Source organism: Calypte anna, chromosome 1 (assembly GCF_003957555.1).
Source record: "Calypte anna isolate BGI_N300 chromosome 1, bCalAnn1_v1.p, whole genome shotgun sequence".
NCBI lineage: Eukaryota > Metazoa > Chordata > Aves > Apodiformes > Trochilidae > Calypte > Calypte anna.
The window spans coordinates 42211835-42234725 of record NC_044244.1 but is presented as its reverse complement, the minus strand read 5'-3'; the positions used below and the strand labels follow the sequence as shown (position 1 = coordinate 42234725).

At 39.3% G+C, this 22891-nt stretch overlaps 1 protein-coding gene across 1 annotated transcript in view; it reads right to left on the bottom strand.

Moving 5' to 3' along the window:
* The window catches only part of ITPR2 (inositol 1,4,5-trisphosphate receptor type 2), a 259728-nt gene that overhangs the window by 127704 nt on the left and 109133 nt on the right, over positions 1-22891 (bottom strand). Inside the window, exons 27-34 of the mRNA XM_030449603.1 lie at positions 20193-20282; positions 19915-20040; positions 18593-18715; positions 16561-16761; positions 11936-12187; positions 10212-10337; positions 5177-5305; positions 4463-4583 (exon numbers count right to left, since the gene is read on the bottom strand). Coding sequence (XP_030305463.1) covers positions 4463-4583; positions 5177-5305; positions 10212-10337; positions 11936-12187; positions 16561-16761; positions 18593-18715; positions 19915-20040; positions 20193-20282 — 1168 coding nt within the window. The remainder of the gene's footprint in view (positions 1-4462; positions 4584-5176; positions 5306-10211; positions 10338-11935; positions 12188-16560; positions 16762-18592; positions 18716-19914; positions 20041-20192; positions 20283-22891) is intronic.

Below are 22891 nucleotides of genomic sequence, written 5' to 3'. Positions count from 1 at the left end.
AAGAGCAACAAGTCAGACTTTTGTTTAGCTAGACAAAACACATGGGGCTCCTGTAGACTGTTCTTGTAATGCAGTTCTGCTTTCCCCACCCATCACAGTAGTACTTCCTCTGTACTTGTTCCAGTTTGGAACATATGAAATAGCAATATTACAGGACTCACCTCCAGTCTTGTAGGATGGAAACAAGGATTGTCCTGGATTATAATCTGATAATGACTAATGTAATTTGGCTTGCTAACAGACACTTTTTTTTTTAAGGATCTGCCAAGAGAAATCTTCTAATAAAATAGAAGTTCCTATCTGCCACTGTTAACTCATCTGGGAAATTCCAGGCATTTCACTATTGGTGGTGATAGCACAGCCATGCAGATACTACATCCTTAGGATACAGCCACAGTATTAAAAGGAAAGATGCAAATTAAGAATAAAAAAAAATAGCTAATGGATATAACAGGGACAAGAGTATAATACAACTAGATTCAACCTCATAACACAGAAGAAACCTGATGATCAGGGGTGAAGATACATGAATTGCCATTCAATTGAGAAGTGAAGACAGTTCTTTGCATGGGTCCTGAAATAGTGTTCAACCCTGGGAGAAAGTTCCTGCTCCAACACAATTGAAGATACACAGTCCATATCCTTAGTTGTGAGGTGTGAGGACAGGTGACATTCCCCAATTTTACCCTATGGAACAGCAGTAGATGATTTAAAATGCAAAATTTGAGACTGACCTCCATCATCCTCAATCTTGTAAAGATTGTAAAATGTAGGACCTTAGAGTGCTTTGGTAATGAATTAATTTGCAATAAATGAAACAGTTAGATGCCTTAGTTCTTCCGCCTCCACAAGATCAGGGGACCTTTTAAACATTTTTCATGTTTAGCTCTTATATCACTGAGATGGAAATTGTTTTGATCATTCATTTTTGGACTAGATTTTTAAGCAAAAGCTCATTCCTCTAAAACAACAGAGGAAACACAAAAATTACGTACGTATAAAGCATTAATTCTCATTACCATGAGAATCTGTTTCAGAAATCCGTATGAATAAGACACATTAATACATATATTATTTCCCAAGTGTTTGTATTCATGCCAGGTAGTCAAATGTTTACTGGACAATAAAAACCTGATGCACGTTGGAATTCTTGTGTTCCAGATCCCTTGGAGCCACAGAAGGTCTGCTGAAGAAGAGAAGCAAGACTATGTTTCTAGCTGAACTGGAGGCAAACAACTGCCTGGAGACAAAGCAGCAAGTGAAGCTTGAAAAGCTTATGAAGTTTTTCCCTAGTGGTCAAGTGGAGTTGAAGTACCAGGGTTACAAGAAATTAACTTCTGTAACATATCCTTTTGTTGACCTGGAAGATAATGCACATTCTCACAGTGCTCGTAAGAAGACAGATATAATGATCTTAAGCTCTTGAGGCAATACTTAAATCTACCTGCCAGCAACAAACTAGTAAGCACTGAGCAGAATATATGTTGCTTAAACTTGCTCTGCTCTTTTAAAGTGCATTATTATATAGATCTTTGATATCTTGGGAAATCTGTGTATGATCTTTCTTCCTGCTGAGATTCATTTCTAAATCCAGGGCTATGACACACACAAAAAAAAAAAAAAAAAAAAAAATCATGTTTGTTCTTTCAACTCTATACTACATTTATTTTCCATCAACAGTCTTTGGTCCCTGCTGTAAATCTGTCCAATACTCTCTCTCTCTCTGATATAGGCAAAATCTTTCTAGAGGTTTTTTTTTTAAACCCTGCTGAGAAACATGAAGGCCCTAACATTAAAGCTGTCAGACTCTCAAGTCAAAAAAAAGAGTACTCACAGATGCCTAGCCAAAATCCAAACCTATTCCATATACACAGCCAGCAAAAGGCAAAAACAAAAAGGCTGCTCAGCTTGTAATACAGAAGAAACCTCTGCCTTCTCAAAGAGCAGCACCATTTTGTGTGGTGTAACATCTGATAGAGAGAGGCACCAGGCACTCACAGTAATCACAAAAGGTGCTGGATTTTAAAAGCCATTGGTACCCCCAGCTGGAGCAGTTTTCCCAAAGCTTTCAGCAGAGCAGGCCTGCTCAATTAGCCCCAGAAAGCCACATTTGGCTAAATGCCTAAAAATATGTGAATGTCACCGGTGGTTAAAAATCTCTTGCCAAATCTCTTGTTTGTTAAAAACTTCACTTCTTCTCTGTATAACTTGCTCTTTGGGGAAATCCCCCTCACCTGCTCCTTTCTACTCCCTTTCTGCCAAGTTTCTGTCATAATATTTGTGTCAAAATAAAACATCAAATAAAAATGTGTGGAGATTTGCTAACAGAACACAATGCAATTTTACCATGCTTGATACTGGTATTAGTGATGAATCCTTAAACAGTTATTATTATACGGGCAAGAAAATTGGCAATTTGCATGCTCAGTTGTGCTTTCAGAGGGCTGCTCTGAGGCTGCCAGACCTCTGGCACCCCCAGGTGATGCCAGGACTCCCTGCACTGCTGCCACTGCAGGTGGCTGGAAGGTCCCAGAGGAGGACATGGGGTGATGCCCTTCACCAGCAGCTCAGCTCCACTCTGCCACACCTGAGTGTGCCCAGGGCACAGCTGGGGTCCCATGGGTGGGAAGGAAGAGCAGGGAGAAGGTAGGATCCGTGGGACAGCACAAGGGCATACTTTTTACAAAAACAACTGTAAAACACCTCCGCAAAACAGGAGAAGAAATGAAACTGAGCAAATTACAGCAGATGTAGAAATGAAATTCACCCAACAGGGAACTAAGTTATGCATCTGAAGAAAACTCCAGCCATCAGCCATGCCTTGCATTCAGGCTTGCCCCTTGGCTCCCTCTGGAACAAGAGGCACCCAGTAGATTCCCTACTGAAGGCTGCCAGCCCTTTCACGTGATGGTGAACCCCATTAGGAGGACCCATGCTTCCCCTGTCAGGCAGTGGGGATGAGAGTCTGGCTTGGATGCCCCAGCACCAGGCTTAAATGTCCCCAAATACCCTCATCTTGGTATGGTAACAGTGACCCCTTTGAATTTGATTTTGATTTTATGTGCAGCACCACAGAAATTTAGACAACGAGCTCTCTAGAAGATACACAGAGCATGCTCAACCTCAAAAATACTCTCACCTCCCCTACTTTTCCCCCCTCTCCCCAGATTCCCAAAGGAAGTAATTTGCTGATGGCTCTTTACAGAACTGCCAAAGAGCAGAGACGTGTTAAACACACAAACAAGAATTCGTAGAGCTAGAGCTTTATTTGAGATTGTGGCAGCTGTAGCATAAAGGAAATAAAATGTCTTCAACTTCCAAAGTTCTCTTCCCAGATGGATCCATAATTAAAACATAATTTGCACAACAAGTAAAACAATTGAAGGCTGCTAAGTTTTTAGGTAACTGCTTATTCTCATTCACACGAAAAGTTAATGAGATGTTTTGGCTAAAATGTTAAATGATACTTTTCTAAAGCTATTCTGAAATCTAAATTTTGAGATGTTACCATGCCACAGATGCTGCAGATGGTTAAGGGACCTTTTCATATTGCTTTATTATTTATTAAAACTTTCTAGAATTGCATCAACAATAGAGTTTATCCTATTTCTGTATATCTCCACCTCTTCTGAGTTTTCATTTACACTGAGCAGAACCTTATTCTAATTAGAACAACTGACTTTCAGAAACTACATTGAATAACCTTTTTTTCTTCCACAGCAGAAGACCTGAAAATGGTATTCACAAAAACTTAAGAATGAACCTTTGCCAGTCTTAGCTATATACTGGTGAAGAATCTTTTTTATTTTAGTAAAAGAAGCTTTAAACCTTCCACTTTAACATGGTATTTGTATTTATTTGAAAGCATGCAACTCATCAGCTGCCCTGAGGACCAAAATTGGTGCCAGTGCAAAGCAGTATTCCCCTGACATGGCTAATTGTGTAACAGTAGTAAAGGAGTTGGCCTGATGGAGAGGACTAAGCAGAGAAGCTGTGTAGTGTCATAATTGTGGCTTCCCAAGTACCTGATGGGACAAGATATGAACAAGCCCAGGCCTATGACTGACTATAACAAATGCATCTCCCAGGAAAAGAGGAAAAATGATGGGTGTTCTTCAGTGCATAACTGGAATGCACTGCTGCTTAAAACAGCATTGTGCAAGTGCAGCCTAACACAACCAGAAATACCCAGGCTTTCTCATAGCTTATGTTGTGTTTAATATCATAACTTGCTTGACATTCAATCACCACCCCTTTAGCAAACATCTCCCTGACAGATTTTACCTGACAACCCTATCTTCTGGGACAGATTTGAACAGGTTATAAAAGAAGGAAGAATTTAGCCTCAGAAAGTGAGACTTCTGAAATAACCACTGTCACAACCAAGTAAAATTAAAAACTGCTCAACCTGACTGATCTTAAAAAACAGAGACTATTAATTAAAGTACAACCCAGCACCTACCCACTTCAGCCAAAGTCTTGATACATGACTCCACAGAGGCTTTCTGCGTTGGGTTTGGCCAGGTACAGTTGTAAATTCTAAAAGCAGACTGCAGCAGCTGAATAAAAACAGGCTGGTGTGTCTGAAAACAAAAAGATAAACATGGAACTTTGCCTTTTAGAATCTCCTCACAACTGCCCTCAGGTTTGACACAACGTAAGTCACAAGCAAAGGGTATTCAGCTTCTACACTCAAGTTCAACTCCGTTAGATTCTCTTTGCTCTTCAGGATCGGAGGGAACAGAAATCAATGCTGCATCCCTAAAAAAGCCAAATCATGCCATTTTTCTTCAAATCACCAATGGTATCAAGCAAATACCATACAGAGCAGAAGAACAGAGTTTTCCCAGTTCTCAGGTATAAGTCCCTTTTGCCATAGGATGCAGCATTTTTTTCATTCAAATACAAAGCCAGACCATTAGTCTGGAAGGAGAGCCCCTTCAAAGAATTCATAAGAACCAGAAGTAAATCTGACCATATTGAGCTTTCTACTGGTTCAGAGCTGGGAGTGGTAAAAATTAAGAGGGTATTAAAGAGGAATTAAGCTGCTAGCCAGTGGCATGAGAGAGGACAGAGAAATTAAGGGAGGGTGCAAAGATACATCATTCCTATCTGGGAAGCAGAAGAAATCATTAGCGGCCTGAATTACATATTTGTTGGTGTCTCCTTTCCTTACCTGGAGGCTGGTGCTGTTATCTGAAAATGGTGAATTGAAGAAGCCACTCACAATGCTCATTACAGGCTCAGTGACATATTTCTCCAGAGATGTGTCTGCATGTTTACGATCTGTGGTTGTGTTACAAACCTTCAGGGAAGAAGGAGGAAACAATAAGATTTAGTTCTTTTAAATAAGCAAACTTCACTATTTTGTACTTATTACAACACATGTAATACTTCTTTTGAATACAAACCCAAATTTTTTTAGTATAAAATCTGAGATAACTATGTTAGACTTCAAGCTGTATTTGTAATAGCTTATCTTTCTTCTTGGAGGTCCACATTGTCTTTTTAATACCCTCCTCTTTTGAACCAGCTCTTTCTGGCTGGCTGTCTAGTTTTTCCCACACCCTGGAAAAAAAGTTCCCCTAAATTAGCACATTGCATACCACTTTCACATTTAAACAGATTCAAGAAGGGCTTCTCCTCTCATTGTGGGACCAGGTGAAAGAGGCTTTAGAGACAGATGAGACACAAACATCTTGTTTAAAAGATTTCCTCTAACATTCAAATTCTCTCCACAATCAGTCACCACCAATGGGTGGTGAAGGTGCAGCTAATTTGCAAGAAAAAAAGTTAAAAAAAGAGAAAGGAAATAGCATAGTCAATACCAACAGCCTTTAGGACTGTAAACTGTAAGACAGGCAGCATTACTTAGGAGAGCCACATGGGGAAAATAGGGAAGACAAGCTAAAGACAATAAAAGAGGAGAATGGGTGGTATTGGGACAACTCTGGAGCACAGAAGAATGATTAAATGGTTGGAGAATATGGGAAGAATTGTACAAAAGATTCCTGAAGACACCCTTTGGTACAACACTAAAAGTTTGTTACTGCATATAGATGTCAAGCTCAAAGAAAGGAAAAAATTACTGGGGTGGATTGCATCCTTCAGTATTTCTTTATTTCTTTTCAATTTTTTATGTTGAAAAGACTCATGTTGACTTTGCAAATGTCAGTGCAAACAGTACTAAAGGGAGTCTACAGAGAGCCAAGCACAGCGAGAAAGGCAAGACTGGACAAATGAAGAGTACAGACTATAGTCATACTACTTCTTCAGCATCCTTTAAATAAGCAGTTCTAACCGTGTTTAACAAGAAATTAAAGTCAAAACTGTTCTCTCTTTCAGCTATGCAAGCCACAGACAACTGCAATGTTCTAGGAAATCGATGCAAAACCAAAATTTATTTTGCATACAGACTTCTGGGGTAGACTTCTCATTCCTACCTGAGCATTTAAACCACAGTCATCAGAATGAGTGGTACATACTTAGCATTACATTGCTTTATGGATGGGCAACTGAGGTCCAGAGAAGCTGAGTGAAATTCTTAAGGTGACAGAGAGAAGTTGATGACAGAAGCAGAAAGACAATGCATAGCACCTGAATCTCACACAGGGCAAACATTCTCTCTAATTACACACTGCCACTGTCACCCTTGGACACTTCAAGACAGCAATTTCACCAGGAGTGTTGTAAGGAAGGCTACTGACATGACATCCAAAAGCACCCATGCCCAGGGGAAGATACAGCTCACAGGAACACAAAAGCATTTTGAGTATAACACACAAACACTGTCATATGGTAAGCAGAAGAATAACCAAAGATAACTTGAGACCTACAGAAATGAGACGTCTTCAGGAACTTTGCTTGTCTGCTTTTCTAAAATGTGTCAGATAAACAAGTTGTGCCTCCAGATGGTGAATTTTTTATCACCCCAGGAAAGGAAAGGTTTTGTCCAGAGAAGCAACAGTGGCTAAACTGAAATAGCAAACTCTCGAGCCCTTCAGTTTTGGGAAAAGTATGACACCACCACCACCCCAAGCCTTCAGATTCAGTTAATAACCAAAAGTGTTTTCTTTCCTCTAAAAAAAAAAATCACAGAACTAAAACCCTCTTGAAGTTCTTCTGCTTTTAATTAATCTGTATGCCAGTTTTGGCTGGAACCAGTAGCTCTGAGGCTCAGCACTTGGAATCCCAATGGGAAGACAGGGAGCTGTGTAGTGCTTGCATGGTGAATTCAGAAATCACCAAAACTAAATTCCAAAATGCTTTTAAGCTTTCCCCTTCGCTGGTCTGAAAAGCAGAGCCATATGTAGGGATGCCACTCTGATCCAACAGTAGTCTGAAAATTCCCAGCACAGAAGGAATTCAGAAATCCTCTCATTTCGTCTTATCCCTTTACCCTTTGGGAATTGAAAAACGTTTCCCTGTGGAAGAAAAAAACTTGAAATGCATGAAATGGAGATAAGGATTGAGAAAGCAGTGTTTAAAAACCCCTTAAGAGGCTTTGGGACCAAAACTCAGATGAATAATACTTCAAAATTTCTGCAGAGAAAGCCAGGATGACTTTACTGCTGTCAGATCCTGGCTCTCTCTTTAATCCTGCTCAGACTACAGCTGCTGATTTACAGGCTGGGCCACATAGAGGAAAGGGAAGCCTCTCCTTCAGCAGCACTCACTTTGCTCAGTGCGATGCTTTAAGTCATACATGGGAGAAAGTAGGTTGGCAGAAACTGGAGAAGCCAGGTGTCTGCAGAAGCAGGGTGTCTGCAGAAACAGGGTGTCTGCAGAAACAGGGTGTCTGTAGAAGCAGGGTGCCTTTGAAAGCACGACTGCTTTTGGCAAACTGGATTTATACACGGATCCGCTTCATGCCTGCTTTGCAGTGCAGCACGTTGTTGAAAGAGAATGACAGTCAGGGACTAAATATTTCCTTCCCAGATCCAGAAACAGATTTTTAAAAATGGGTACTCTTACTTGCTCCTTTTTCTACATTTTTTTTAATAAAAAAAAAGGAAAGAATCCAACCTGAGGATAAGACTCTCCATCTTTCACCTGAACACTCCTTAATAAGAGACTCAAGCTCTCAAACTCACCCACTGACAGGCATTTGTAGCAGCTAAAAGAAAAGCATTTCCCCTTCCCCCACACAAAAGCAACTCTTTCGGCTCACTGGAACACCGAGGATCAAAGGACTCTTTTTCTAAATGCTTTGAAAGCTATTGTAACACATTTCATGAGGCTGACAGTGTTCTAACTGTCCTGATAGCTACATAGCACTGATGTATTTATAATATGCGGGCTATGCCTGGGCCCTAAAAAAACCAAACCTGAGCAAATACACTCAAGAATTACACCTGGAATATATGGCAACCCACAAGGACCTGGCTGAAGAGCAGAGCAGGCCAGAGTACTTCTGGCATGGTTTTTTAGTTCTTTTAGCCATTAACCAGGAAATAAAAAGGACTAATGAGACACCTGCCCTGAGGGCTTTGCAGGAGAGCAAAATAAACCTGCGTTTTTCCATTTGGTGCCAAGAGCACACACTCACACAAAATACCACATTAAAAATACACTCACTCTTCACCTCAGAAGACCCGGAGTCTTAATTTCTGATACGAGAAGGGTGTATGAAATAAGCTCAATGGTCATTAGTATCAGGACAACTCTACATCATTTGGCACAGTGCAGTTTATCTCCAGGCTCAGGAGAGGAACTGTGGTCAGAGACCTCTTTCTACATGCCTGCTTCTAGCCCAAGGACAAAGAAAATTGGTCACATTCAAGGGCCGGGGAGGGTACTCTGTTTGGAGGGTCAGGGCCTGGACATGTCAGGAAAGGGTAACCCAGAAAGGGAAATAAACACCAGAAAACATTTTTGGGGGTAAAATCAGCAAGGTTAAAAACTACAGCCCCCCTCCAGGGAGGTTTCTCATCTTAATTTTCAAACAACCTTGGTTTGCCCAAAAAGGGTTTTAACATAGAACATGACCACAAAGACAAGACAAGCAGCAGGAAAATAAGGTTTGTAGAGGTTTCGTTAGGGCTACCAAAAAAAAAAAAAAAAGAGCACAAGCATCCTTGTCTTAGCTTGTTTCCAGGAAAAAAAAAATCCCAGTTTAAAGTTCTCTCTTTCAAAGAGAAATTAACAGGTCCCTTTGCCTATCATATAGCATAAGTCTTTGCATTCATTCTTCTTTTGGCCATTATTCATGGTATTTTCTCCCAGCAGTTTTCGAATAAATTATTTTGTGTAGCACTATTACTCTGGAGTAAAAAGTCTATGGCAGAACTGAATTGAGATTCTTTTACTTTTTTTAAAAAAAAAAAATTCAACAAAATGAAAAATGCAAGGAGTAAGAAGTTAAGGATCATAAAATACAATGGACCATGGACTGAGAAAAGACAGGCATGCACCATGACAACATGGTCCAAAATACCGTGCAACATCAAGGATCAAATACAGTCCTCCAGCCACCAAAACCCTGTGGTTCTACTTTGAGAGCAATTCCATTAGTTGGTTTTAATATTAGAGTCTTACAAGAAGGATTACCCACTAGAAAAGGATATGTAATGTAAGCTGTAATCATTATGTCACACTAGTTTTGCCTCATGGCTCTACTATTGTCTTTTGTCATTCCAGAAGTCATAAGATTTCCCATGTTTTCTACCTCCAAACAGCAGGGAATGGAAACTTATTTCAACTGGTAATGACACCATGATGCTCACTAGGGTCCACAGGAATGGAATGCCTATGGCACTAACTGTGCCCCATCACTGTGCAGCCTATAGCTTATATATGAATTACTACTCTGAAAGGCCATAGCTCTACACCTGCCTTTTGAATCAGTGGTGAGAATGCAATGACAGCAGAAGACAAAACCAGGCCAAAGTGAGATTAAGGAAAGAACATGAAGCCCAAGAATTTATTGATCTCACTGTACTAACAGAGTAAAGCAAGTTACAGATGTGGTCATTATTTTTTGCTCTTTAAAAGCAGAAAGAAGAATCATAGAATGGTTAAGCTTGGAAGGAGCCCTTAAAGGTCATTTAGCTGAAGTCCCCTGCCATGGCCAGGGACACCTCCCACTAGATCAAGTTGCTCAGAGTTGTGTCCAACAGGACATTGAGTAATTCTGGGGATGGGGCTTCTATCACCTCTCTGGGTAACCTGAATATATGAGTATAGAGTAACATTGAACTCATGAAGCTTACCCTTGCCATATCAACAAGAAAGTTCTCAAATAACTTCCAAATGTGGTTACTGGCATAAATTTCTTTCATTTCCACTTCAGTGTCCACGTAACAGTGGTTAACAAAATTAACATAGGCAATTTTGACCTGCAGGAACCACAAAAACACGAACAATATGAAGTGAAACAGTTGTTTTTTACTATTAACATACTGTTTTCTATCTGCAAAAATAACGAACACTAAAGATGATTCTTTAAGTACTAACAAACACTAATAACAGTAATAAAGCATATGTTCAGTTCTGAGACTTAAGAAGAAGCATGGCAACAAACACATTAATGTACTTAGTAAAAGATCACATGAAGAAAAATGGAACAGTTTTGTAAACATTTTTACTCTAACAAATAAACCCCAACAAAACAAGCTAATAATAAATATGATATTTACATGATACTAAGATTACAAGGGACTGGCTCCAAAGCCAGGAGCTGTCAAAATGCAGGATGCCTGTGTGCTTGCTGGTTAACTGTTGTGGTTTGATGCCTTGTGACAGACTTGTCAAGTATTTTTTAAAAAATGGTTTTTACAGAACTGGGACTGCAGTCCCTATATTCCCACAATGCTAATGCAGTGCTTGCATTTGAGGTGGATGTAAGTTGAATCTAAATGGAAGAGAAAGGTTGTGCAGGGCTGGGACTGCAGCCACAGAAGCACAGGGCTAAACAGGAGGACTGCAGTCTCACTCCTCTCCCACATTACAAGACTGCAGGTGCACACCATAGAAATGGATATCCCATGCCTGAAATGTATAGATTAAATATGTACATACTCAGATACGCTGCAAATCTCTTGTCAAGGTCAAAGTAGAGGAGATAGTTGTGTATACTTAATGCGGTCAGGAGAAAACTCATCAGGCTTTCAGGTTTCATTTGTTTGGGCTTTTCTTAATTAGTATCTGCTGAAATTAATGTTAGGAGGAACCTTCCAGCAAACAAAACTTTTCTCTTTTTAAGAAAAGATTCAGTTCATCACAAGGGGGCTTTTTCATGGCAAAGAGAGGGAGTGTTTCCCCATGCAGGTCCCAGTTCTGTTGAACATTTTTCCACCACATAGCTACAGAAATCCATTTGAAAGATACATAGGGCCAGAGTAAGATCTTCGCAAAGACTGTGAAAAGCTTTCTTTTCATCATGTCACATTTGGTGCAAACAGACATTCCCCTTCTAATCAGCATGAGGTATCACAGTCTTACTAAGCATGATTGGTAGTAGGTGCAGAACTGGGCCTTGATGCACAATGAATAAAAATATTGGGTAGACTGCAATTGAATTTAATAAAACTGGACTTCACCCAAAATTTCCACTGACTTCATCATGGACTGAATGTTACCTATTATTTCCAACAATGTCAGGCAGTGGCAAAATGCTGGCTTGACGAACCACTGACCTGAGGCTTTGCAGCTACAGCCAGAAGTTACCAGAGCATTGAACCCTTATAGTGGCTGGATGAAGCCAGGAAAACAAAATAAGGTGTCTGCCCCAAAAAGCTGACAACTGAAGCACAAGGGACAAGGAATTTTCTGACTAAGAAAATACTGGCTATCCTTTCTCACTTACCTAAACCAATGCCATCTGTTTCCAGCCTGTTTTCTGTGCAAGTATTCAACATGTCAGTACATTATAAACATCAAAACATTTTCCGAGTTTCTGAAAGGGATGTCTTTGTCCTCATTCAGTGAATCTTACCTCAGGTATGCAGTCATCATGGGTCACTACTCTCACTATATCATCCAGAGGCAGGAGTGAGTTGCACTTGATCTCTGTATATACATTCTTTCCCTCTGTACAAGCTGCGAGCAGTTCCACCAGCGTGACGTGGTACGCTAAGGGCCCACTCTCATCTGCTCGATCTCGCTCTGAACACATCATTTGGAGTAGGACTGGGAAGGATGCTCTGTCATTGTAGAATATCAACACATCTTCACCGCCGTTTATCAGCTGTAAAAGATGCCAAAAAAATATTAAGCATCCTACAGTGTAGTAATTTTGGACTCAGTGGTCTTAAAGGTCTTTTCCAACCTAAATGATTCTATTGTTTTTCCTTAATTTCTTATTTTGTTCTACCTTTAAGTATGCAAAGACTCTCTAGTGAAAATAAAAAACAAACACAAAAGCCTCTGATGTGGCTTACTGAGCACACACATCAGAACAATATCCAAGGCAAACTTCTGCTCTTATATACACTAGTGCAAACCTGGAACAACCTGCCTGGGAGTGAACTAATGCAAGGTGATTTTGAAGTTTAATTTCTTTGTAGCTCTGTGTTTACCTAAGGTAGTATGTCATCGTTATTATTCCTCCAATCTCAATGTTTGTTTGAAGTTAATTAATTACTTTCACTTCCTATTGTGAGGCCAGGATGCATTGTTATCTCTGTTTTATAGACAGACACATGAGGTGGAGAGAGATTAAATCTTCCATGTTACCTCACACAAAAAGCCTGTGGCTCACCCAGAATTTCATAAACTTTTTCTGTGCCCTTGCTCAGCATCAATAACAAAGAATAATTCTTCCCAAACTCTGTAAATTTGGCAGGTGGGTCTTGACACTGTCAGTGTCATGCCAGCATTTCCATTTAACAGAGCTGGTATATGTGATAGGTATTTGATTTTGCTACAAGTACACTGCTCATCTCAAAAGGATCCAGGGGACAGGTGGATGTTGGCAGTGCCAGCCCAGCAGATCTCACAGAAAAATTTTGCTCTGATTGTGATTTAAATCCTTCCCCATACACTGACTATACCTACTGCCAGCACTGCTCTGTGAGCCTGAGTCAAGCTGGGCCAGGACAGTAGTCCTGTCTTCTCTCCGTCACTTTCCTTTTAAACATAATGCACTCTCAATGTGGATGAAAATAAGCTCCTGTGAACTCTGCCTAGTACAGAATACACCTTGGCAGCACAACAGCCATACGTATACTGTGAATGAGGCACTGGACATATCCAAGTCTATACGTGACATGAAATCCAGCTTACTGAATGCAAGGGGAGAAATAAAGGTTGGTGCAGCTACTGAGAAATGGGAAAGCAGCAAGAGCAGGAATGAACATCAGTCTCCCAGAGGAACCAGGGAATATGAAAATTCAAGAGATATTTCATTCTATTTTCCAGGTTTCAACATTTCAAATTTATTTAACATTTCATTTACAGATTTTCTGACTTTGTTTTCCCTGTTTCTTGATTATTCTCACTTTGACAATTCAGTAGAGTGAATTGTGAATTCAGTCTTTCCTGCAATTTCTCATTTTAAAACTTTTCTACTCATGACTTTTCAATTTAGTAATTTTCTGGTCAATCCACAGTACAGGAAAAAAGTTTTTGAAAGGACAAATTATTGGAATGGAGGAATGAGACAGCACAGTGACCAAGACATCAGTAATTTCATTGCACTCAGTGGCAAAAAAAAAAGAAAATATGATTATCCAAAATGTTGGGAAATTGACCTTACTTTTTAATACTGATGTCTGGAATACTATGCTTTAGGACATTTAACATACAAAATAATAAAAAACTCCACACCAACCCATCTGGGAAAGTACATGCTCTGTCACTTCCTATTAAGTTGTTCACCACATTCCCACTGTTATTTTCCACTTGTGTACATTTTTCACAGAGGGAAGACAACTCTTTCCAGGTTCCCCTAGAGTTACACTATTATATCAAATCCAGATCTAATCTGTACCAGTATTGCTTGACATTTTATCATATTAAGTCAAACTGACCCCTCATCCTTTCATGTATTTATTACTGATGAATGAGGAAGCAATACAAGGAGACAGTGAACTTGTGAAACATGATGCTGCCTGGCATGCTTACTGTATATTGACTGTGAGGAACCCCTAATTAAAGGAGACATTGTATCAGCACAAGAAGAGCCAAGAGGGAACACAAGGTAATAATCATAAATGCAAGAACAAAGATGTCACCCCCCCTTTCCCCAGATAATGCTCTTTTTAATGTGATTTGCTTTAGGCATCCAAACATTGATTCATGCAGAGAAAATTATGTCCCATTAAAAGCAGAAAGGAAGTACCCAGTGCTGGCCAGAGTTCTCACTGAACATCATGAGCTCAGTGATAGAAAAAAAAAAACAAAACCCTAAACAGAAACAAACAAAAAAACCACCCAGCAATGAGAAACCTCAGAAGTATTTTCTTCCACGAAAGCATATTTTCAATGAGTTAAGAAATCTATGGAAATATAATGAAAATTGGTCAGTATCAGAGCAGCTGTTGATGCTCTGTGATCTTTCACTCCAGAATACTACAGATAATAGAAGACTCTGCTGCTGCACTGAGCTGGTTCAGAAGTAAATTCAGCTTTTCCTCTTGTAATAATGTTTTCACTGATAGGCTATGTTCTTCTGGAAACCTCAAAGCATGTTTGCAGTGAGAAAAAGTGCCCTAAGGAGCCCTTCAGGTCAGTAAATGTTACTGGCACTCTGCAGACATGGGGACCAAGGATATGAGAGCAATTGAATAAGCCAGATGGGGAATGTTCAACATATTTGATGGAAGTACTGTTTCACAACAGTGCTTCTTCATCTGTATGCACCTTCTAAAACATGTAAATATGATCAATTTATCCCTTACTCCCAGTGAACACGAATAATCTACAATCCTAAAAGAAATAAGAAAAGAAAATATGTCCAGGCATGCTGTTCACTCTCATGTCCTGTGGTGAATTGTTGAGATGCCCTATCTGGGGCACAGAAAAAGCTACCCCACTTGTTTAAGGTCACAAAGTACATCTTGGTCATCTCCTGAGAAACTTTCCTGACTCCATGGCAAGTTCCAACCATATGGCTACACTGTTCCCTTTATATTGGTTTTCTATTCAGATGTCCTAGGCGTTCTTACCCTAGGAGGGGTGTTGGACTTGATGATCTTCTGAGGTCCCTTCCAACCCCCAGAATTCTGTGCTTCTGTGAAATTTCACTGTTAGCACCCCTTTATAATAAATCATAATTACTTACCTGTAACTTCCTCCTTTTTAAAAAACAGATCATAATCTTACCCATTTTCATCAAAATAAGGGTCCCCCCCCAATTCCTGCAGGACTCATGATGTAAATGTCACATCCAAGTTCATTATGATTTTCATCAGGTTGACAGATTGAAAATGCAGTATGACATTCTTTCTGCTAGTTTATATCAATATATAATGTATTTAAATTGAGAAAAATCTAAAAAAAATGTTTTTTAAGAAGAATTGTTTTTTTACAAGAAGCTGTGGTGGAAGAGAAAAATTCTCAAAGCACACAGGCACAAGAACTGCTTGAATTATGTAAATCAAAGGCTTGTAGTTGATATTACATGTTAAAACACTTGCCAGTCAAATTGAAAAGGTTGAGGTAGATTCCATTAAAGGTTATTCATGTAGGCTGAACCTTTATTTTCTTAATTAGAAGTTTTTCCTCTTTGTTGCCATGGAGCAAAATTTCAACAGGGCTTAGTTTTGTTCATACTACAGCTAAAGATTATCTATTTTCATTCTGAATATGTCTCTCTCTCTCTCTCAAAAAAAAAGCACTTTGTAAAGAAAAATGTTCATTGGATCCTACGTGGACTTTTCACTGCATTCAACTTCACACTCGCTGATTAATCTTACTTAACTTAACATAATTACAGCTAAATGCACAAGTGTCTGCAAGTTGAAAACTTCATTTATCCTGCACACTACATATTCTCATAACCTGACTGGCATTAAGTTTTTTCTTTGTAACTTGATTGGCATAAAGATCTGTCCTCAAACCACTCTGTGGAATTCACTGGTCAGACTCTGAATCTGGCTGGTTTAAACTAGAGTAAGTTCTACTGACTTGCAGAAATGCTCTGGAACAAAATAAACAAAATCAGAAACTACTACCTAGAACTGTTATTTGTTTACATGCTAAAAAAATGGTCTACAGCACTATTTAGACAAATCCATTGAGGTAAGAACTTCTTATATGGCAAAACTATGCCACAATATGCCAAGTTTGATGTGTAAATGGGATCCTAAATTACAGTACAGGAAAATTAAGGTTTATGTAACTCCAAAATTTCCATGGTACTTCATCTACAAATAGACATCTCTGTATCACCATGCTAACACTCATGTTTTCTTTCTAGTAGTTATACAGATGGCCTTACAAAATTAAACTCCCAAATATGTCTGCTAAAATATTCAATATTTGTGACATGATTTAAAATTTCAAAGTGATGATGCCATTATACACCACTGGTATCCAAAGCAGAAAAAGCAAGCTCAAAATAGAGTGTTAGAAAGTTAAAAATCACTCAAGTGATTAACATATGAACCCTTCACTTACCTCTGTCATTACCATATCCTGACATTTTTTCACATATTTGCCATCTGCTTTCACAATGGTCTGCAGGAAACGCAGATACTCAACGTGACGGCCATGGGTCTCAATGCAGTGCACAAAGTGCTGCACCACTCTTTCACTGATTTCATTACACAGCAGGTAATTATTCATGAAGATGTGCCTCATGGTTTCAGCTTCCAGGAGCTAGTGATTAAAATCAAAACAGCCTTGTGTGAAAAGCAGATTTGTTTTGAGATGGAAAGATTCACAAGCCACTAGGCTAGAGAAAGGCACATGGGTAAAGGGAAAGGGGGAAAGTCAGTTCAGGCTGAGGGAGCTGGGGTTGTTCAGCCTGGAGAAAAGAAGGCTCCAGGAAGACCTAATGGGGACCTTCCAGTACCTAAAAGGGACCTACAGGAGAACTGGAGAGGGACAGCTTGCAAGGGCTTGTAGTGATAGGATGAGGGGCAATGGTTTTAAATTAGAGAAGAGTAGATTTAAATTGGATGTTAGGAAAAAAATTCTCTACCATGAGGATAGTGAAAAATGGAAGAGGTTGCCCAGGGAGATACTTGAGGCTCCCTCCTTGGAGATATTCAAGGTGAGGCTTGATGAGGCTCTAAGCAAGTTTATCTTGTTGAGGGTGTCCCTGCTTAATGCTAGGGGGCTGGACTAGATGACCTTTAGAGGTCCCTTCCAACCCAAATTATTCTATGATTCTATTAAAGTCCAGTGTGCAGCAGCCCAGTGATTAACCAGTGAGTGCCCTTAGGGTCTAGCTTTCTCTTACAATGGTATTTCTTCACACTGTCCTGTGAGTACAAAATGGTTCTTAAGTGGACATAAACAAAACTTGTGCCCATGTGCAAGGTGAAGATACCCCTACATATACTCTGCTACTAGAGCACTCTTTGTGGATTTTGGTGTACAAGACAACTGAGACCACATTCATCTCACTCACCATCAAATAAATTGGCATTGAGGCAACCAAGTAAGTACCTCTAGCTCCCTCTGTGGTTGACAGAGGCAGGCATTTCCAGTGGGCAAATCAGGCACATGCAGTCTCACTACTCTCTGAGAGATTATCTTACTCCACATGAAGTAGAGGGAGTTTAAGGCTACATTTCTTTCAGTGGGGAGCACAGTACAAGAGGAACAGATCTACAGCAAGAAAGGGATGCTGCTGAGGACCCAGCATCCACACTTCATGCATATTTGGGGCTTTTGCTCCAAATTTGCTCTAGTTTGGTCTTTGGACTAAAGGACAAGGTGGAGTCTGGGCACTAGTACCCACTGTGTACCTCACTGTCTTCCAAAAAAGAAAAAAAAATCATAGATAAAAACTAACAGAAAAAAGGCTTCCTAATTTACACAGGCTAGAGATCTACAATATGAATACTCATACTCTTTCTAATAAAAGCATTATTTTGCTCAGTAGACCTGCTATTGAACAAGGTGTCATTCTATATGACTACATCTGTAAAGAAATATATATATATATATATATATACACACACACACACAAAGGAACTATAACAGAGGTTTATTGCAAAGACTAAATAAAAGATTGATTTTTTTTAGATTGGTTGAATTAAATGGAAGCATCATCAAGAAAAATGTATGGCTTGTCACACAAGCTCCATGGCAGCATTGTTACAGCATCTTCTACCTTGACTTTTAGTCCATCTGTGAGTGAGTTAGGGTGAATAAGATTAGAGTCAAGCTAAACATGATGTTATGATGTGACACATGTTAATAGATACTTCCAGTAAACCCCATAGGTAATATTGTTTTCCTTTTTTAAAATGGTAGCATTAAAACAATGGCATAAAAAGCAATGATAAGGGAGAAAAGACAGGAGAGAGGAGAGATGAGAGAGTAGAGAGCAGAGATGACAGTAAGGGACAAAAGACAAGGACAGAGATGAGAAGACAGAGAGGGCAGAATTTAAACTATTTATTTAGCACATCATTTTTCAGCAAGCTCAGATCTCCTTCCAGTTATAATAATATTCTCCTTCATTTGAAATACGTACCCCTGGAGTTAAGAACAAGTTGAGATTTTTGTGAAGGAGAACTTGATTCTGAGGATTTCCTCTACAAAAATTCTGAAGAAAAGTGTGAGCCAAATTCATTACTTCATTCATTTTTTCATCAATCTGCAGCAAGATAAAGCAAACAAAATCAGCTAGGTGTACCTAAACATACTTGTTAAAACCACACAACATGAAGTCAGCCAGGAACAAACTAACTCTCTTGAGCCTATAGGGCAGAAATTCTCCCTCTGGCAAAAGCAATTGATCTGGTTTCTTTCAGAGTCCATTAGTGGCTGTACTTTCCTCTGAATTGACTTGCCCACAGGGAGTTCACAGGTAAGAGCACAAACTCAAGTAAGATTTTGCCACATATGGTTATAATTTCCTAGTCTTAAGAAGTGTGAAGTAGTTGATTTCCAAAAAAATCTTTCTATCCTGCACTGATTTTAAGCTTTTGAAAAGATTCAGCTTTTATAACAGATTTATTTGTGAATATGTGTGTACATCTACACTAATATCCATGTTCATGCACATACTCCCACACAAATATATGGCTAATTTGATCCCCATTTTCTATTCCTCTTATACAGCATTCTAACTATGGTTTGATGAACCACCTAAATGGACAAACATTATTTTACTGCAGACAGCTGAACCCAGTGTCTGTATCATAACACTGGAGTGTAACACAGCAAAATGTAGCCCAGAAGAGGTTTTATCTCCTCACAGTGCTTCCTATAAAATCTTATGTTCTTTAACAGGCTATCTAGATCATCTATTTCTATGCTCAATGCCACTAAACCAGTACAAAAGCACATTATCATATGAAAAACTTCTAAGTGGGACTAAGTTAGAGGCTTCTAGCATGAAAACAAAGAAATTACTTCAGATTTGATCCTTGAAAGCTTTTTGTCCGTCTCATGGATCTAGGATAGCACTCACAGCAGTACCCAACAGAAGAATTCAGATACCCTGCCAGGAGCTCCATTAAATCAATACTCCTTACTGTTTAGTGACTGCAGACCTAAGGTCTGCCTATTTTAGGGTTGTGGTGATATTGCAGTGACATCAAAGTACCTGAGGCCACAAGCATGAAGTTCTAAATAAAACTTGTTCTGTGCATGCAGACATAGTTAAAATTAGGCCCAAACACATTATTCTTAATAATTCTTAATTCATAGAAAATAGCATCATCGTTTAATATTTGTGATATAGTTCCCTGAATAAGGTCAAAAAAACTATTCACATTGTTTCTTGGGCCTCTTGGAGGCCTTTTCCCTTATTGAGTTCATGTTCGTTACCACTCAAATAACGAGCATAACCTTTTCATAGGGTATCTGCAGAAGGTCCAGGACTACCAGGTGTGCACCCATATTTTTCAGCAATCGCTGTTGTTGATTCCGACACTTTTTATTCTGAACACAAAGTTTGCTGAGTCGAATCAAAATCTATAAATACATAAACAAATAAATAAACATGCAAGCAAGTAAAGCACCAGTCATGTCACACAAAACCAAACAAAAATCCATTATTTCAAAGTAATTACTAAATCGATTCACAAACATTTATGTAAAGCAAATCTCTTAGCAGATATACCAACCTCTTTAACAATATTGTAGTTGTTGTTTTTATTGCTGTCTATCTGGGGTTTTTTTGTCCCATCCTGTATTGGGCTCAAAATATTTGACTCCTGTAACAAAGAACACGAAACAAATGGAGAACTATTGCAGTTTTCTAATGAACCAACTATATCTAATAACAACGAGTGAAATATTACAACAGCTCATAAGGAACAGATATAACACAGATAATAAAGAAAAAGATTCATTTATTCTTTATCCACTGGTCCAGTGCATAAAAAAGATTCACATTCCAGTCCTTCCTTTGTTTTAAACTTCCAACATAATTTAAGGCAATTACCCTAGATCTTCATGTTTCTGATCCTCCTAAAAAAAGAGTGTGTTCCTAGATCACAGACTAGATGTCCCAGCAAATTTAGACACTTTGAGAAAAGGGACAGTAAGTGTATTTTGATAGCCACCACTTGTTTCAAAAAATCTCAAATACAGCTGGAAAGATAAAGAAGGCTGTATATGTGAACATTAAAAATTGTGAAGAAAGATCTCAAGATGATCTCTGTAGCTAAGTAAGGTGGTCTCAGCAGTACAAAGTGGCACACATGGAAATTAGAAATAATCCTCCCATGAAGAAGACACTTCTGGCCTTATCTCTGGATGATTCAGGAAAGGATTTAAAAACAAACCAGAACCGTATGTTAAACTGTAGCATCCAGTCATGACACCATATGCTCTGGGCCTTGGCTGTTAGAAAGCCCCAGCTGGGTATGATAAAAAAGAGAAATCAAGTCAGCAACTTGCCACCCACACACCTTCCTGTGCGTATCTCAATTAAAACAAAGAACATCTACACAAATACTGCCACTCAGAAAACTGGCAGTGTTGGGTTATATTCTGCTACTAGCTATGGTAAGCTTCTCTTACCTGGAAACACAAGGAATTGAAAAACTGGATTTTGAATGCTGAAATTATTAAGCAGGTAGGAAAGCTATATCAGATCTCAAGACTGCCTTACCCTATAACCACAAGGAGGTAAACTAACATAATAGCAGAAAAAAAGAAACAAGTGAGTGCACTTCCAAGTTTCACTGTGTTCTCAAACTTCCTGCTCTTTTTGTAGGAAAACTTCCTATTGTTTTTTTCTACTACTAAAACACAAAAGTGCACACCAGTCTGAATGTTTATGCTTCTTGAAACCTCTCTTTGAACTCTCCTAAGCTGAGGGTGAAGATGAAGAGTTCTATACATCTCATCTGATCTTAATTTCCAGTGGGGCAAGAGCAGCTGTACCATTTACCCATGGAAGCTGCTTATTAAGAGTGTCAGCACTGCTGTTCAGTGTGGTCGTGTTGATCTATACAAGAACAGTGGATTTTTATTTGTTTAGGTTTCTTAGCATGCATCCTATTTTCTCTCTAGCTGTTTGAATCAATACTTCAGAAGATATTTCAAGCTCTTTGCTATAATTAACTACCCTCCTCTGTTCTGGGACTGTGGGTTAACCAAGATTAATTTACCTGTTACTTTTCTCAGCATTCTTCTTCAATTAAGGTAGCTTTATAATCCATGTGAACTATATGTCTTATCTGGAAGTGCTGATCAGCATTAAACCACTGAATCTATCCTTTCTCTTAGCAAAATAAAAATCTGTTTATTGAACCCATAAGGGTATGCCAGGGATGCAGCTATCAGGAGATAATCACACCACTGGGATACCAGACACTCTCAGTTGCATATCTTGCCTCATTATGCCCCGTGATAGAGATTCTATGTCACACTTTTCCATAGGGAATGGGGAGTCATAGAGATGGAACTGAGAAAGGTTCTCATCTGAGTACTCCAACTTGCAGAAAATGGTACTTTCTGAAAAAAATACTATTTCTTCTATTCATAAAATTCTCAGGGTATCACACTGCATAAGCCTTGGGACCCCTTCTTTCTAGCTGTCCACTTCTCCCCCCCAAATGGAGGCCCAGATTCCAGCACTCATCCTGAGCTGAAATAGTCTCACCTCATCACTGAAACAGCCTTGCTCATCTCAGCAGGACGGCCACACAGGACACTGGTCAGGGCCATGTTGGCACAGGTCCCTCCTCCACAGGCTGATTATTTACTCACCAGGCCAGTGAGGAGCACTTAGGGGTAGTGAGATGCTTCACTTCACACTCCCAGCCTGCACAGTATGTTTTGGGAGATGTTTGATTAAACATTCCCAATACCAAAGCAAACTGCCACAGAGCAGGAGGAGGAGAGCAAGTGAACACCAGTCCTTTAAGGGTTTAACACCAGTCATTTAAGGGTTTAACACCAGCTGAAAGTATATACCCCATGAAACCATGCTCAACTTTCTCAGTGGATGTTGAAGGTGAGAAGCTCTATAAATGTCACCACACTGTATTCCTGAGAGTCCTTTCACTGAGACTGCCTATTTCTTCTGCTCAGATCTGTGTTTCTGGTGCTACAACACTAGTGCATCCCCTAGTGACAGCACAATAAAGATGATATTTTCCATAGTCTGTGGTATCTGTACAGACTCATAACACCCCTGCTAGAGATAAGCACATAAATAGGCTTTATCTGCTTTTCCCTTCTCAAGCAAGGCTCAGTTATGTGAGATCAGTTTCAGCAGTTCTTCCTAAGCTTACATGGTGTCTAATTTATATCTGATCTAAACCCAAGCACTCTTTCCTATAATTCTGATCTCCAGTTCCTGCATGGGTAT